This window comes from Ips typographus, linkage group LG6 (genome assembly GCF_016097725.1).
Source record: "Ips typographus isolate SLU linkage group LG6, UJ_Ityp_2.0, whole genome shotgun sequence".
Lineage (NCBI taxonomy): Eukaryota > Metazoa > Arthropoda > Insecta > Coleoptera > Curculionidae > Ips > Ips typographus.
The window spans coordinates 11,923,773-11,942,064 of NC_138427.1; the positions used below are offsets into that span (position 1 = coordinate 11,923,773).

The following is an 18,292-nucleotide window of genomic DNA, read 5'->3' on the forward strand; positions in this document are numbered from 1 at the left end:
AAAAAGTCTGGTTGGCATTGTTTCGTGTAATATCATAATTTCTTATTTCCTCTAGCGCATCACGGTTTATTATACCGATAATTAGAGGGTCAGTTAAATGACAGTTTAACTTTAATGATAAACGAATCTTTAGACTAGGTTTACTTAATTTATACAGTACAACCCTGATGTGGTAAGAAAAGAGAACCATGACAAATCAATGAGTCGAACAAAAATGGCAAGAAATCTTGAGTCTTGTTCAATTACGTCACATCCTCTTTGACAGATCGACAAATGTCACTTACAAAGTTTATTAGTATCTTTTCTAATGGTTTCCAATGTATAATTTTTGAAAGAATGTGTTAGACTAATAGGCCGTAAAGTCGTCCACCATTGAATCCAAAATCTACCTGAAAAATCTCGATGCAAAATATTGGGTTACCCAAAATGCACTTGTTCGTCTGCCCATCAAAACGGGATTGTTTGCCTTTGCCCAAATTGGCTACAAAAAACTTTCTGATGAGGGTGAGATTGGCTTATCTATTTGACGTGAAATTTCAGATATAACGGTACTAAGAAAGGGGCGATTTTGAACCGTTCCGCATAGCGGTACCACTTTAGATACCGAAGGACGCAATCAGTTCGCAACTCTTCTCTAATGGGTTCCTGGTTCCGTGGGAAAGTTTTTTTTCGCTCATCGTAATAATTAGAAAAGGGTTCGTATAGCGGATATTTTACCCTTCTAACGGTACCATAATGATTTGTGAGGGTTGCGAAATCGAAACCGGCTAATAATGATTCTTAAGGGTGTTTAATCGTTGGGCGTAAACACAACTTAAAAAAAATGTGTTTGATATTTGTATTTTAATAATAAAGTCAGTTTCTTCCTATTGTATAACTATAGCACGTACAACCAGTCCAGAGTTACCATTTACTGCATTGCTAAGTTTCTCCTAATCTGTCAAATGTTAAACAAATAGCTGGAGCATGGTTGGTTCGTAATTTGTGAATCACAATAACCTAACCTAACCCAACCTCAAATAATTTTATTAGGTTTTTTCAGTCCATCGATACCAAATAACTTCTCCAATACCCACAAAAATCGCAACAACCATTGCCAAACCATAAATCAACCACAATTTCCGTCCAATAAAGTAACCAGCAATATACGAGATATGTTGGTGGTTTTCATTCAGTTTGATGGGTTTCAGAATCAAATCAGCTTCACCCAACAACCCTAACCCAGTATTGATTTTATCATAGTAAACATTACCATAATTAATTACGAATGAATTTAATGAGGGCATTAAGGGCTCAACCAACTGGTAGTAGCACATTTCCTTTGAATGTCTAACCGTGTAGAGCGTAAAAGTGTTCTTCCTGCATATTATCGCCCTTGGGGTGCAATTAACCATTACGTCCCATTCGTAAGTGAATTCGTCCGGTCCGAATGGTACAGTTTCCATTCGTTTAACAATTTTGTGGTACTCCGGATGGTTCTTTAGGGCGTCTGTAGCTAGAGCTACTATACCGGGTCGGGCAAAAATTTGAGTAGTAGTTTTAGCAAAGTCGTTAAGGGTTTTGACACGTTCCAGTGAGAATTGAGCAGTATATCTAGAGAAAATTTGCAATCCCGCCAAAGTATTGGTAAAAAATGCCCCTACTAGAACTGTTGCATAGAAAATTCGGAAACACTTCAGTCGGTAGGTTCTGATTGGTTTGAATGTGAAAATCATTACAAAAACCAATGCAATTTCGCTTAAGGTTAATCGACTGAAAGTTTTAAAGTAGACGAAAACTGCGATAGAAAAAACAGTGACTAGAATCGCAACCATTCTAAGGTAAAATCTGGTTTGGTGGGTTGCGTAGCTTTTAGGTATTATAATAATGACGTCATCGCGCCAAAATGGATAGGTGTAGTCAACCTACAAACTCAAAATGCAAACTTTTATCAAAACTGTTTAAAAGTGACTCACCAGATGTCGTTTTAAGTTTAAAATTTGTGTGTTGACCACCATTTCTGCTTCTCCTCTGATCACTTGTCCTATGGCTCCTGTCATGTCATTTTCATCCCCGAAAGTGTGTCCATCTTTGGGGGTTGTAAACTCGTACGGTATTTGTAGATATTTAAACAGTAAAGTAATAATTTCAACATTAATTCCTGAGTACAAATCTCCATTTTTCACCACCATGGCGCTTTCAAACAACGTCAAGCAAAAGGTTTTGTTGGTCTGTTTGGTTTGTGGGGGAATTAATTGAAGTCTTGCATAATCAGGGTTGTTCACCAGTTTGGTTTGGTAAAATTTCGATACAGTCATTAAACCTGTTAAATTGTCAGTAGACAACACAGTGTAACTCCTCCATCTTTTAAGGTAATACGGTTCAGTTAAATTGACTATTAATACAGGAATTTGACAAAAACTGATCGCCTTTAACAGGTAATTAAATTCACCGTTTGTTATCGAGTTTGGAGTAGGTAAAATCAGTGCCAAACCTTGAGTTTTCAGTGTCAACTCCATGCAATTATTCACTGTGGTACGTGGAAGAGTTGTTGGTGCAATTTTAGCTGCTACAGAATTTTGAAAGCAAAAAATCAGCACTAGTGGTGTAAACATGTTGAAAGTGAATGCAACATCACCTTCTAAACCCGATAGTATATGAGATGTAATTACCACCAGACATAGGGATGTGACAAAACAGTTCGGATATATCAGTGTATTTCCTTCACAGGTTTCAGACAAACTAATAGAAAGTATCGATACATTGCCCCCTCCGTATGAAGCAGTTTAACACCCAAGTTAATTATGACAATTTATACCATAAATCATAGATTCTGTGAGTTTATGGTTTCAAAAGCAGCTGCAAACTGAAAAAATGATTAATTTTCAAGAACTGTATCGTACGAACGTTATTCTGAACTGTACTAAAATAAAAACACTAATTTAGGCATTTACTTATTTACTGAAAATACAACTTAAACAAAATTTCACTAATAAAAGCTAGAATCGACAAACTAATCCCCACAACATAGAATATCCATGGTAACTTTTCACCTGGTTTCGTCATACCGTATGGTTCAAAATCGTTTTTCAATTTCCCTTTCAAAGAGGGTGAGTTCTTAGTATAATTGGCCACCAAACCTCCTTCAATAATTCTGGAAAGAGCCTCGTTGAACTTGTCCAGAAATGGCGAACGATAACTCAAGACATAAGTACTTAAACTGGGAACTATAGCCTCTGGTACTATATCAAAACAGAACTCTTTATTTTGCAAGTAACTTCGTTCTTTAAAGTACTCGGCAGTACTATAATGGCAAATGATAGCGTGAACACTACAGTTTACGATTATTTTCCTTATGGTTCTACTGCTTTCTTGTTCACTTTGGGCTGTTTGGATACGTGACAAGATTAAACTTGACTCATCTAGGTTCTGCAATGACTGATTTAAAACTCCAATTATAGTGGGGATCGAGAATATTTTGTAGTCAGTTTGGGCGAACTGTTTGATGCTTTTCACACCCAAATTGCAGGAATGTAAAGCCGACGCTGATATAATTTGTATATTAAACAATGTGTAACCGTAAAAAGCAACGACCATCATACTCGCATAAATTATGCGGAAATACCTTCTTTGAAACTCTTTTATAGGCTTTCCAGTGCAAATTAGTACGAAAATTATCAGAGTTTCGATAAAGGACTTTTTGTTTTGTCCAGTTTTATTAATGTACACGTACAGAGACACGATGATTGTGGTAGAAAATACGGACGAATACTTGGTAAAGTAGAAGAGACGGGACGTCGTTTGTTTCACTGGAATTAGTACCACCAGGTCGTTTCTGTGGTAAGGGTAAGTGTATTCAACCTAAAAGAGAGTTTAGTTAAGTTAATTTTACTTTTAGTAAAATCTGTAGGACGCTACTGTACTGTCAGAAACGTCAAATAAAACACCCTCTAGAGTGACACTGAGATTTTTTTAAAAGAAAATCACTTTAATACAAAGTTATTCAAGTGAGTAACCATTATTCATTACTAATCATATTTTACAATTTTTTTGGTTTAAAAGTAACAAATTTACACCAAAAAGTTGACAAGCGTCAAAACAAAAGTCAATGAAATGACAAAGTGGTGCTGGATGGGTCAAAAACTCTTCTAATTTAACCAGAATATACTTACAACATTGTCCGTTATAATTTCGGTGCGAAAAGCTCTAGAGTTTAAAGCCATTTGAGCTTCTCCCCTAGCAACGGCACCGTAAACACCAGAATACTCCCCCACGACACTTCCGTAGGTCATTCCGTCACTTGGTGCTCTGTAAACGTACGGAAACCCAGTGCAACCAATCAAAATTTTCACAACAATAGCGTCTTTTCCATAAAACTCTTTCCCACTTTTGATGGCGTTGGCTGCTGGAAAAGCGGCCACCGTAAAGTAATCATTCTCGAATATCAGTTTATCTATGGAGTTTGAAAAGATTTGACTACAATTCAGATGGAGTTTTTGGATTTTGCGCAAGTCTCTACGGTCAATTGGTATGTAAGTTACTGGGTCTGCTTCTCCTGTCTCGTTGATAAACAGAAATGACACTATCGGAAGTAGGTTGTATCTGGTTAGACCTGTGGTCGAAGTTTTCATTCTGAAAAAGTTGATAACTTTTTCGAAATTGATCCGTGAAGCTCGGTTGTAGTTGGTGAAAAGGATTTTGTCACCAGTTCTAAAGCTGCCGCTACCATTTCCCATCAAATTAATGTGAAACTTGCTCTTTGACAAGAAAAACACTTTAGACTCTCGCGCTAAAGTACTAGCACGTAGTGGTCCAACAGGGAACCATGTAAAACCGCGTTTATTCGCTTCGAAATCGTTGTAATTATACACGGGGACATTCACTTTATAGATGGCCTGAAGTATAAAGTCAAACGGTTGATTACCATCTGGTTCGTGCAGAATCACCCAAGACCAAACAGGTTGAGACTGACTGAAATGCCTCAAACATGAATGAAAAGCTGACAAGTTGATACTTAAGGAACCGGGAAGGGCAAATTCTAATTTACAGTCAACTGACCCAACATAAAGTACAAACAACCCAAAAAGAATCATTGTTACTATGTGGAGCATAAAAGGCAGTTGGAAACATTTCGTGAGCAATATTTATTGAAATGTTGTGTTTTTCTAATACTCAGTCAATTTACAATAGTTAAATGGTAAATGGATGTTGAACAAAGAGGTCATATATTATAATTAATTGACGGAATAAAATAAGGTATTAGGTTAAATCCACATGTGCAGTATTTGCGTAAATTACAGAATGGTTTGTAGTTTTTTGACCAAACTGTGATGATAAATTGAGGCCCTTTAAAAAAATATATTTTGTAAAATATAGAATTCCACTTCCTTGCCGTTTTAATTATACAAAGGAATCCATATGCCACTTTGCGGTAATGATAGCTTCATAGACAATTCTCCACAATTGTCTATTCCATTAAAAGCAAAGTTCGCACGAAACGCCACCCAGTGGCGTATCCAGGTAAAAATTCACTGCAACAATGCACACAGTAGCTTCCACTCTTTTATTCTCAAACAATAGTAGAGTACGACACTGTCTATTAACAGGGAGTAGTAGTGAATCGAGCCGATATCGATTTGAAATTACGGTAATTTTGTATGAAAAGCCAATGCGCATTACTAATTAAATATTAACGATGCGCAATATCCAGAACGCGCGTTTTATATACAAACACAAAACCGATAAAAGAGTTCGCATATAATGAGAACTGTTTACTTAATAATTGTAAATTACCATTTATCAGTGTCGTCCTTTATTATTACGTCAAAACTGTCATTTGTCAAATATTCAGTTATTAAAATGCTGTCAAACAAAAATACAATGATCAGAATGTTAAACTTGACAGTTTTGGCTACGTTTGTTTTGAGTTTTGATGAAACGAGTCACGATGATGTATTTATACAAAATCTGAATGTGACCAACTGTCAAATTAGTCTTTTTTTCTCTAACGTTTAGCGCTTTTTGTCATATTTCTTCATTTTGTACGTGATTTCTTAAATGTATTTTCAGATATCAACCTAGGTCATTGACACTTGTTCATCATTAATTTATGGCTGACTTTTAATAGTTATTGCAAACAATCGGTTCGTATACTTTTAAGCAATAAGGCCTTTGTCTATTTGATTTACGTTGAGCATGCCTGGCAGACCAATTTTTTCCCTATAAAACTTTAATATGCCATTAATTCCTCCTCCTCATCTAAACTTCGCGTTCTATTCTAGTTTTACGATCTCATACAGGTGAACCTTTAGGAAAAAATTAAGAAAAAGAGGGTGAGAATCTACGGGGTTTTTTTGAGACACCTGCAGTCCTTTTTAGCCTTTTCTTAATACGAGTACGTTGTTTTGACTACTGTTTTGCCGGTTTTTCGGTCCCAATTACCGTCAAAATTAATACGTTCACCTGCTGATTGCGTCTGAACTTCACACAATGTCAATCTAGCTTTAAAGGATAAAAAAAGCTTGAAAGACATATGTTCTTAAGACAGTTTGGCATCAGGTGCCCTTTTTCCCATAACCCTTTCGGCCTAGATCCTTAATGAACCGAGAAGGAAAAAGGGTTCGCACAGATTGCCCATCGACCAAAAGATGCGCTTTTGTAGGGCTGCAGGTAAATTAGGGAAGATGAAAAAATAATGGGGTTAATTGGTTCGTCGTTGGTCTGCCACATGTGGAGCATTTGCCAAGGGGGCGATCAAATGTAAAAATGATTGTGTTTTTTTTGGTTCAAATCTTTAAATACTGTTACAGGAAATATGACACTGGCAGATGGTCATTGAGGGGCCCAGTTAAATGCACTAATGTTGTTGAGATCTAATAACAGAAAAAAAAAAATCTAGTAGGTAATACCAGGACCGCAATTTCTAGTCAATATTTAGCATTATAACTGGACATTTCGTGATTTGCGTCATTTTTACTTTACCTATAAAACGATCAACATATGCCATTAGGAAATGATATATGATTTCTTGCCTGAATTTACGATGGCTATTATATTGATTATCCATTAGACGGAAATGACCATTTCTAGCCGCGATAATGCACTAGCGAAACATCCAAGTGAAAAAATAATTTTATTTACTAGGTTGGTGTGCGTTTATTTACTTAAAATTTTACAAGAGTACTTTGTTGTTTTATAGCTTTATGGAACGGATTTTGTCACTTCTCGTTCACGACAGTTCAAAATAGGTTCAAAGCAAACAGCTAAACCACATAACTGTAAAAATATCACTCATTAACCTATAAAATACAATTCAGTTGTTTTTCACCAATTTCTAATCTTTTAAGATTATTTTTCTAGTTTTATAGCTTAATCGGATATATTTGGCAAATGTCACAACTGTCAAAATACTACTCATAAAGCTATAAAGTGCAATTCAGTTAATTTTTACACATGCACATGTTTTCATTCAAGTTGTTGTTTTATGAACTAAATTTTGACAATATGTGGAAACAGTAACTGTCAAACAAAATTAACGTCAAAAGAGAAACTATCGTATATCAAAACTAAAGACAGCTGTCATGTTTAATTTTGCTCAGGTTTCTAGGGGTATTTTTTTGGTGATATTGTTTCTGAAGGATTTATTCTGGGGGAAAAATATTAACCAGGCATATAATTGAGGTTTTTAGGTCTGACACTTCCTATTCGAAACCACACTTTTTGGGATAGTTTGAGTTCATGAGAAACGCTCTATACCTTTACAACCTGTGGTAGACAGTATACTAAAGTTTTGCATTCAACTTTGGTGTAGACAACAGTTTTCCAGACCGGTTTTCTCAGTTTTTTTCATAAAAACTGTCTTGACAAAAAAAACACAAGTTTTGGGCTACATTTTGAAGTTGAAACGAACTACCTAACTATCACAGGAACCAAGATAGGAGCTGTCAAATGGTGACATATTTAACAATCTTGTTCACTTGAACTACTCTATTTCCGATCAAATGTTTCGGTTATTTGTAAATTGGGAAATAAAATTGTGATTAGTTAAAACCAGGTCAAAATTATGGGCTATATTTTGACGTTTGAGCAAACTGTCAGGAACTGTCAACTAAGGACATCTGTCATATTTAAAAAAACAGAAGTGGCACATTCAACGGTGTGAATTTGCAGTGCTGCCAGTTGCACTTTTCCCCGCTTTACAATTCAAATAAATTTTTAACGAAAAATCGGCGTTTCGAGGTATTTGAAAATAGGACGGACAACCTACAATTTTCCCGTTTTAAATATTTACTCCTGTGCCAATCGCTGATAACAAAGTGGTTTTCCCCTTTTTGATGATTACTGGCCGCTAGTAATCATATAAAAAAAAAAGTTCTTAGAATTTTCCAACACTGAACGTATCTATATTTAATCGACTGTTATAAGTATAGTATAGAGATTAAGTTTGTAGCTCCCCTTTTATAAAAGCGACTATAAGGATGATGTTATCTTTTCCCACTGGAAGTACCGGAGGCGTTTTCGCAAAACGGACCGGAAGTTGCAGGCTATAAAGGCGACATAACATCCGGTATTTTGTGTATAATTTTTATTTCTCTGTCTCTGTTTCTAATAATCATTTATCTTGCTATCAGTGGTTGTCATGAAGCAACTTTCAAAATTTGTCTTTGTCACGTGATAAGTTGTTGTAAAATTCTTCTTTTTCAAAATATCAGACTGTTTTAGTATTACATTTCCTGATCAAACTATTGCTAGACAAAAACCTAATAAAATGCAATTTTACCTGGGCTCAAATTTTTTTCCCCCACATCTTGGCTTGAAAAAAATATATTTGAAACGAAAGGGTTAACGTTAGGCGGCCTGGTACTGAAAAGGAACCAGACAGCCGTATGTATATGCGTGTTTTTTTGAGCCTGGGAACCCGGCGAAAACGCCATCCGCCCTCGTTTAGGCGTTTTCTTTATGCCCATATAACTTATCGGGTTGAAATTTCTTAAGATAAAATTGTACAGGAACGTACTCGAATAATTTGGTTGACAAACCGATCCGTGTATTTATGACTCCATGTTAGGGATGTCAAATTAAATTGATTGCACCAATTAGGTTGGATGAATCAACTGGTTAAAACGGGCCTCAAATTATATAATGACGTGAGTTCGACCCTGTCAATCTACCCTTTGAAGCACTTGTTTCGTTGCAGCCGTCAGGGTCAGGGCCTTTTCGATGGTTCCCCTCTCCGCCCTCACTTTGCCACCCCCCACCATTGAAATGGGTAGGCAACCCAGACGGTCTCCACATTTGTATACACTTGCGACTAGGTAAATTCCTAGACATTTTTTGTTTATTGCGTAAAAGAGACTTTTTGGGTTCAGTGCACCCTACAAGGTTCCTAAGGATGATTGAAAATTAAGTTTTTTCTGAATTGTAGTCTAATGAAGTGCATTAGTTCAGTTTTATGTTTTACTTGCTCTCTTGTCACTGGTTTTCTTTGTTTTTCATTTAGTTATGTAAAACAATTTTGAAATTATTTGCATTTTTTGATTGTGATCGATTTGACAACGTCGCAAACTAATCTACCGGCTAGTTAAACAGAATAGGCGCGAACCGGCTCGGCTCAATGTATTTCTACTTGAGCCCAGGTCACTGGACTTTTCGAGGCCATTCTCCACATCTCCGAATCAACTTTACCATACTGAAAACCCCCGACGATTTTTCGGAGCCCTGGCGGAAGTTTAAAAAGGGCATAATAAACAACATTGTTGCGCCTTTTCGGATCGTGAGTCGTGAATACAAACAATGTTTGAGTTGAAAGGATTGAATAAAAATAGAAGTTTCTTGACAAGTGCCTTTTTTAACATTTTTTCCCCGAGGAACCAAATCTTGTACATTTAGTAACAATCCTGAAAGTTAACTTTCTAACTCTCCTCATGTTGACTGGACGAAGAGAAAACAATGATAAACCAATGCTTTAGACAAAGATGGCAAACAAGTGACATGTGTTTGTCTGCTTTTGACAATTATTAACAATCAGATAGCTTGATAAGGGATCATGTAAGCACACAGCGAATGACGTCACTTCCGCTCTCATGGTAGACTGACAGATGTCATTTATGAAACTTTTGGCCATTTTCGCCTTAACTGCAATAGTTCTCTATTTAACAACTTATTTATTTTAAATGAAACACCCTGTATACAGGTGTGGGAAACTAAAACTGACCAGAGGAAAAGCGTGTAACTAACAGAGGAACATAGATAATTACATGCACGAAACAAAGACAAAAAACCTAATAAAATATCTGGTAGGCAAAAACTTCAGGGCAATGTTGCCAGAAGCATATTAGCCTATTATTGGCACTAAGTTTTTAAACAAATTTACACAGAAACCGAACTAAACATTTATCGCAAGTGCGTTATCAAAATAAATACAAATTTCTCTGTCAGTTACATGGTTTATCTATGGCCAGTTTTAGTTTTACCACAGAGGTTTAAGACACTTCTGAATAGCACAACTTTAAAAACATAGTCCTAGAGGCATCTGGCAGTTAAAACAGTTCTGGGAAAGTTTCAGTAGCATTTAGGCGTCTACAAAACTTTTAAAATGTTCCTAGAGGCCTCGGATAATTTAAAACAGTTCTGGGAAAGTTTAAGACAGTTGTAGGAGAACACTGAAACTTTTTAGAAAATTCTCAATAGCATTTAGAGGTCTTTGGCACATTCAAAACGGTCATAGAGGCCTCTGACAATTTAAAATAAGTCTGGAAAGGTTTAAAACACTTTTAGAGGCCTCTGGCAGTTTGAAACTGTTCTGGGAAAGTTTTAGACAGTTGAAGAGAGCTCTGAAATTTTTTAGAAGATTCTCAATAACATTTAGAGGTCTATGGAACTTTCCAAATGGTCCTAGAGGCCTCTGACAAATTTAAAACAAATATGGGAAGGTTTTAGGCACTTTTAGAGGTCTCTGGCACTATTTAGAAGGTTCCCAATAGCATCTTCAGGTCTATGGAACTATCAAAATGGTCCTAAAGGCCTCTGGCAGTTTAAAACTGTTCTGGGAAAGTTTAAGATAGTTGAAGAGAGCTCTGAAATTTTTTAGAAGATTCTCAATAGCATTTAGAGGTCTTTGGCACCTTCAAAACGGTCATAGAGGCCTCTAACAAATTAAAATACGTCTGGAATGGTTTAAAACACTTTTAGAGGCCTCTGGCACTATTTAGAAGGTTCTCAATAGCATTTAGAGGTCTTTGGAACTTCCAAAACAGTCCTAGAGGCCTCTGACAATTTGAAACAGTTCTGGAAAAACTGTATACATGCTATACAAAAAAACAATAGATTAATTGTAATCATTTGGGCTATTTAATATCCTTAAGCTAGATTTTTTCACTGCGATGTAATGTTATCTGGCTCTAATTTAATGAAGCTACGTGGATGTCCCCCCGAAACTATACAAACCGGAGAAAATTTTAATTATAGCCCCGTTTTATTTTTAATTGGATGACAAAAAGACTCCTGAGGTTGACGGCTGCGAGACACTTTATGGCCCAATAAAACTTTTGTTTAGCAAATTCTGAGTCGATTTTTATTTCTTTTTCACAGGTAACCAGTTTAATAATTATTTATCGAAGGATTTACGATGCAGGAAATTAAAAACAAATGTATAGCCGCCGAGTGAAACACATATTTCAAATTTGCGTTATATAGCAATAATGTGGTAATCGGTGAGTGTTTTTATGCGAGATGATGATAATGGTTTGTGTCAACAGAACAAAAGTAGGACAATGCCAAACTGCTTAAAAATAATTGTAAATTTGACTAGGTTACTGTACATTCGGTTGGCATATGCTACAAACCCTTCTCACCAGCAAAAAAAAAACCGTAATTTATTTTAGTGCAACCCTTATCTAGTAGTTTTTCTAGTGTCCAAGATGGACGAAAAAAACGGCCCTTAGGATACCGGTAGGACAAGTTATCATACAATGCATCAGGCCTAACGGATTGCGCTTTATTCGCATTGATAGCAACAAGTTTCTCAGCTATGAATGCACTTTTATAACGAACTCTACGAAACAATGCAAACTTTTTAGCCCTTCCAGGTAACCTAATTCGCAGCCCGAAATTCCCAACCTTTTTTTTTAAACAGTTCTTAGGTGTCATTGTTGTTTTATTTGCATATCATCAAGGTACGAATTTAGTGCCGTACCAACAACCCTAAAAGGGTTTTATTCCCATCATTAAATGTTACGTAAATCGTTTCTTCTATCTCTAAATAATAATTAGAGATAGTTGGCTTGGTAAATAATATAGTTATTTGTTTTGTCATTGTTATTTTGCTGTAAATTTAGGCCACCGATACTGATAAAGTCTAAACTGCCATTGTGTCGAATATTAGCGTTACACAAGTGATTTTCGAAAAAGTCGACGCTTAGACGTTGCAAAGATAAGCGATAATCAAGGAATTATGTACCGAAAATAAGGTCAATAAACTCATAATTTGTTGGACTTTTTCCAAATCGATATCAATTTATTAACAAAATTATGATCTGTTCATTTAATGTACTGTGTATTTAGTATTAATATTATTAATTGCTAGTAAATAGTGCAAACAAAACCTATTAAAAATGGAGAAACTAAAATATTTCACAGTCACAACCACACAGTACCTACATAAACAAGGAAAAATTGTCAGGACATTTTCTCTAAAATAGCCAATAAAACCACAAATAACCAATAAAACCACAAATTCATTATCAATTTTTGTCGTTTGTTATAATAATTTATTCGGGGGTAATAAGTGCATTTAATTTTTCCGGAAAAATTCGGAAAAACGAGTTTCTAAGTAATTTGTTTTAACAAATAGCATGAGTGAGAGTGGTTTTAAAAATCATCCGAGTCGAAGACGAGTCAAAATGTCAAAACTTTATAGTACCAATACACAAGAACAAAAATATCACATGACATGCGGAGCTGATTAATATGTCAGTTATTCTCGTTTTTTTTTTAACTTTTGTAATGTTGATTGACATAATTGTATAAGTCAACATAGTCTAAGAATAATTCAGGTTGGCCTTGATAGAAAATGGAGGTCTAAATGCGAAATTTAAGCAAACCAGAGCACCTCTGGCACAGATCATTGAACCGGGTCCCATTTAAAAGCCAACCGAATGCAACATTGCCGGTTTCCGCTTCTATTTTTGCAGCTGTTTGTGTTTCTTGTGTATTTCCACGGTGTACACGTTGTTGCTATTTCACTTTCACTGGTGCGGATAGACGTGCGAAACCTATTAAAGTCACCCCCGCCCGCCCCTCTGTACGCACACACGGTCCTGTTTGAGTCCATATGACGACAAACTTCCACCCCGAAAACGGGAAAAAAGAGAAATTGCTGAAATTGATACCGTTACTAGAGGGGGTGGATTTTTTTGGGCCCTAAAAAATTTGGTAATTTAATATTTAGTTAGTGTCATTATTAATATAGTAAAAATCAAAGTAAAATGGGGATGACGTAACATTGTCCTTTTTGTTGAAAATTGTAGGGTTAAGGTTGAGGTATTCAAAGCTGTGTCAAAACAGAAACTCAATACCAAAATCTAACTTTACCTGGACAAACACTTTTTTGTAGACATCTAAAATTACACCCTTACCAGGGGTAGTTTCTGATGTGTTTTTGTTTTGTAATAATTATGATTCTATGCGTGTTTTATTTAATTTTTTTGGGAAAACTGTTAAATTATGGTTATTATTCGAAATTTGTGAACCCAAGTCAAACAATAACAAACACGCACAATCGAAAATTAAAATAATGACATAATCGAGAAAAAAGCCAGGCCCCCTTTTTAAAACGTGTAAAGTGCCTTCGGATATGTGGCCAATCCGAATGGAGGCTATCAAACCGCCAAATTTACTGCCCATGTTAATAAAAGGAATTATACGGAAAAAAACCCACCAAACAGGTCTTATAGGCCCATGCCAGCCAGTTTGAAATGGTCAAAAACCTCATCTCTTTAGCGCCTTAGGGATGCTGTTATGTTGAATTTATCGAAGAGGAAATTGTTAGTTTTTACTGAAAAGCGTTTAAAATGAAAACCCTTTGTTAGCCACTCACCTGTCTGTAGAAAATCTAGGTAAATTATATGGTATAGTGCAGGTGAACCAGATTATGCATGTAAATTCCAAACCGTTTCAAGGTGTCCTGATAGACAAATTCCATCAGCAGATGGTTGGTTCTAAAAGCTTCTTGATTAAATTTTTCTTACACACTTTCTGGTCATAATTGAAAACAGTATTACATTTCCTACCCTCAATATGTTGCAGGGACCCTTAATAGGGCATATACCATTTCCTATACCAAATGGCGCACCATTTGCCTATCGAAAAAGTGACGCTTGACCTAGATTCAGCGGTTCAAACGTAAATAATATTAAATTTTATATTGGTAGGGCCGAAAAAAGGGTTTCCTTTTTTTACCTATCTTTGGGTTTCGATTAAGGCAAATTTGACCCAGCCAACAACCCTTTTAAAGGTAAAGGGCCGTCTGGCATTTTAGAACAGCAGGTGGGGGTTCTTTTGTTTCTAGGTAGTACTACTGACACAGTCTCGAATTTTTTTGTTTCATCCTCAGTTGATCAGTTAAGCCAATAATGATGAGTAAAATTCGTTCGGTTAATCTTCTTTTCACCAGACAGTTATCACGTGACTGTCCGAATTGTCCACAATAGAGTGTCATCTGATGCAAATTTAATTTTCTGTTCAAACTAAGCATCTCAAATGTCCGTTTCCCCATTACATTATCTCGGACGAAGAAGTTTCATCTGTCAAAGTTAAAATTGAAAACATTTGGTTAAAAAAAAATAGTCACGTGACCTTAATGAATACAGTTTTGAAATTGGAAATTTTGTGGGGCATCAAATTAAATATGACAAAGTTCAAATTCAGTAAAACAGTCAGGTGGCCCTGAAAAAATTAAATTTGACACTGTCAAAGTTCAAATGTCAAGAAGATACAAAAATTGATGTTCCAAAAATAGTCAAAACAGTTACGTGATCGTAATAAATACAGATTTAAATTGGAAAATTATCTGGGACGTCAAATTGAAAAAAATTTAATTTAAAATTATTAAGCAGTCACGTGGTCCCAAGTAATGCAGTTTTGTACTTGAAAATGTTGCGGCACGACAAATTTAAACTGTCAAAATTCAAATCACGTGACCCTAGAAAAAAAATTGAATTTGCAAATGTCGAAGATCAAGTAATGGTAATGAGATAAAAGTGAGTTAAAATAGTAGTAACTAACTTAAGTTGTTAACAAATGTTTTAAAAATCTTCTCATTTGACAATTGACAACAGCCGGTGCAATAATATGCACCAGGTATTTTTACAATCCCATCCCTAATCACAAGTCAGAGGCACCGTTGACAATGACATTAACTGGTTTATAATGACAGTTACTTCTGTCAGTAATGGTAGGTCCATCAAATAAGGTCGAAACATTTTTTCTTGTAATTTGAACTATGTACCTAAAAAAGTGGCTAAATCTCGTTGAAACTAATTTGGCAACGCCGTCTAATTGAATCTAATTGTACTGTTTAAAATTAAAAAAATACGCCAACAAGGTGCATATTTGCTTGTCATTAATCTTAACTATATGGGCAAATTCCATTAGAATACCAAACAGTTTCAAGCCAATTTCAACTTTACATACATCCAATAATTCACGAATTAAATGTGAAAAATTATCATCTTGAAACATCTATTTAGTGTACATCAATACAATACAATTACATCATCAATTAAAGTTAACTAAAATAATAAGGAATGCTGTGACTTATATGGTAGTAAGCCAGTAGTAAACATCAACCTTCGATAGCTCAGTTGGTAGAGCGGTGGACTGTAGTGGAATAAAACGACGGACATCCATAGGTCGCTGGTTCAAATCCGGCTCGAAGGAGACTTTTTTTATTTTTTTTTTTGTATTGTAGGGTATTCATATTAACTTGCTCGTGTTTGAGTCGTTAGTCTACTAACGCCCATTAAAAACAATATTATGATATTTTTTTTAAAATTTTTGAAAACTATCAAAACGTGGAATTTAAACTACCCCATTAATTTCATACACGTTTATAGTGTTTATTTGGTTATGAATTTAGTATGCGTTACACAAAAGAGCAGGTAGAAATGTCCTTTTATTTAGACTTTTAGACGGGGTTATTGTTCCACCCCTGCTCTTTTCTCAGGGTTCAGGGTTAACGACCCCTTAGGCTAATCTTGTCCGCGTTGAATCCGCTCCACCTAAATTATACCCAGATAATCCAAATATTTAAGTCAAAATGCTATTTTTGAAAATTGACGCTATTCTTCTGTAACCAAACTAAAAATATTTTAAGGACTGAAAGGGTTAATAAGGTCAGTTTTAAGTGGAACCTTAACTGATAAAAACTGAAAGCTTTTTTATAAGCATTTGATAGGAAACATCAGGCTCTTTCTCCCTTATTGAGTCAGGACATAAAACAGACGGACATAATCACTTATTACCATCATAATACCCTTACTGTGTGTGGTTCTAACGCCTTTTTAACCTTTGTTAATAAGGATATTTGCAAATCATCTTCAGTAAAATACGTTTACGTTTAAAAATTTTAACTGTTGAGTGTTTCAAAGTTCAATGGCCATGATATCAATAACATGTTTATTAAAACAGAATGAATGATATTGCTAATTAAATGTCAAATGTTTAATCTGGAACTTATTTATTAAAGATATTTATACATAATGTAAAGATTCTATAAATTGCATTGAGTATACAAAAGTTTGCCCAGACGAAAAAATATTTTCGTATAGAGTCAAAGCAAATAACGAACCCAAAACGAAGAGGATGTATCTTGGGTTGATAAACAGAAGATAAAAATGATATCTGGCAAAAATGCACACGTAAAATACTTTGCCTGTCTCTGGTTTAAAATGTTGTTGACCTACCTGATATATCATTGAAAGAAATCCATTGGCGTAGTTTTGAAGTTTTTACGCACAACAAAATGTGCTTTACGTGAAAGAGTTAAAAAAATGAAGGTGGGCTTTATGGTGGTATTTCTATTACACAATGAAACTAAAGGGCTTTATGCATTCTGGTAAAAAAAATAAAGCCTGGCCAAAGGGCTCAAGCTACCGCATTCCCTTTTCAAGAAAGTTAAATGCCCGATTCGTTTTGGTTTTTATTCAACTTTATTGGTTGGCTGCCAATAAACAGACCGTTTAGGGGCTATTTACGGTTGTAAAATTGCGAAGGGCCTATTCGGTTATCGGTCGTCCCTACAATAACAATAAGGGTCTCGGAATTGGCGAACCCTTTCGGTGTTTTTTTTTTCACTGTCGTAAACTCAGGAAAAGGGTAAATTGCGTCTTGTTGCCAATAAATGCGTATTTTTTAAGGTTTTTTTTTATTATAAGGTTACTGGAAAAGGGTTAGGTTTACCCTTTTTTTTTGGTTGCGATGGACACAGTTTATTAGTCCCGACAAAGTACCAGCAGTTTTATGACCAACTAAAATTTGGTTTATGTTAGGTAAATTGCACTGTCAATATATCAGTCAAAATGACAGTCAAAACTAAAGGGGTTGTATGGTAAGATCACAAGGGTAGTAGTGTTTGTAATTTGTGATTGGTTAAGAAAGCAATATGCTGAAAGCTACTTTTTTGACCAATTACAAATTATTCACTATGCTGAATATGTAGATTAGCAGCAGTTAAAGTTAAATAAAATGTTGGCGTTAGTGTTTACCCCATTTCAAGACTTAGACAAATCTGACCAAAAGGTAGGTAGGGCTACTACAGCTTTAAGGTATAATTACAAATAGAAGAAACAATTGACATTCTAATATTAAGCCATATGGCTGCACTATCAATTATAATCAAAATGATGGTAAATCTTCATGGACGCATTTTTCGATGGAACTCAAAACTGCGGAACTGTGCTCGTCAACCGGATTGGTCCAAATTCGAGTCGCTAACATATTTGACAGATCAAATATCTTTTAACTTATTATTTGAAGCTCAAAATACATCCAGATAAATCCTTTGTGATTGCAAATGTACCAATTAAAAATGTCAGTCCGTCATTTCCATTCGGACTTGGGACGATTAGTCAAAAATTGCAGAATTTGGAGTTTCCGTTGAAAAATGTGTTTATGAGGACTTACATGGTTTGTGATTTCGGATCCAAACGCATCATGTTCCAAAAGTCACGTGACTTTCGTGTGAGTTTGTAATCATGTTGTCATGTGATTTTTTTCATGTGATTCGAAATCGTGAGTAGAATGAATACTGGAGCTG

The 18,292-nt window shown here is 35.4% G+C and overlaps 2 protein-coding genes, 1 long non-coding RNA gene and 1 other non-coding gene across 4 annotated transcripts; 2 read left to right on the forward strand and 2 right to left on the reverse strand.

Moving 5' to 3' along the window:
* Window positions 1-935: 935 nt before the first annotated feature.
* Window positions 936-2,297, reverse strand: LOC145730810 (uncharacterized). The gene is made up of 2 exons (XM_081982237.1): window positions 1,956-2,297; window positions 936-1,904 (listed from the first exon to the last, which is right to left on the reverse strand). The coding sequence occupies exons 1-2, from the start codon at window positions 2,295-2,297 to the stop codon at window positions 1,029-1,031; spliced, it is 1,218 nt and encodes a 405-aa protein (XP_081838363.1). The 3' UTR covers window positions 936-1,028.
* Window positions 2,298-2,318: 21 nt separating this feature from the next.
* LOC145730833 (uncharacterized) lies at window positions 2,319-2,833 on the forward strand. The gene is made up of 3 exons (XR_014178683.1): window positions 2,319-2,417; window positions 2,487-2,643; window positions 2,710-2,833. It is a non-coding gene; the product is annotated as an uncharacterized LOC145730833 (long non-coding RNA).
* A 104-nt stretch (window positions 2,834-2,937) lies between these two features.
* On the reverse strand, window positions 2,938-5,603 carry LOC145730791 (uncharacterized). Its single transcript, XM_081982214.1, has 2 exons — window positions 4,152-5,603; window positions 2,938-3,840 (listed from the first exon to the last, which is right to left on the reverse strand). Exons 1-2 carry the CDS (start codon window positions 5,088-5,090, stop codon window positions 2,938-2,940), a joined length of 1,842 nt encoding a protein of 613 aa, XP_081838340.1. The 5' UTR covers window positions 5,091-5,603.
* Window positions 5,604-15,824: 10,221 nt separating this feature from the next.
* On the forward strand, window positions 15,825-15,915 carry TRNAY-GUA (transfer RNA tyrosine (anticodon GUA)). The gene is given in 2 exon segments: window positions 15,825-15,861; window positions 15,880-15,915. It is a non-coding gene; the product is annotated as a tRNA-Tyr (tRNA).
* Window positions 15,916-18,292: the final 2,377 nt, after the last annotated feature.

Bases quoted from the DNA above. Each gene is read 5' to 3' on its own strand.
- LOC145730791 (XM_081982214.1), bottom strand. From the start codon at position 5,090: ATGCTCCACATAGTAACAATGATTCTTTTTGGGTTGTTTGTACTTTAT. The intron at 3,841-4,151 runs GTAAGTATATTC...ACTCTCTTTTAG, and splicing joins AAATTATAACGGACAATGTT to GTTGAATACACTTACCCTTA.
- LOC145730810 (XM_081982237.1), bottom strand. From the start codon at position 2,297: ATGACTGTATCGAAATTTTACCAAACCAAACTGGTGAACAACCCTGAT. The intron at 1,905-1,955 runs GTGAGTCACTTT...TTGAGTTTGTAG, and splicing joins TAAACTTAAAACGACATCTG to GTTGACTACACCTATCCATT.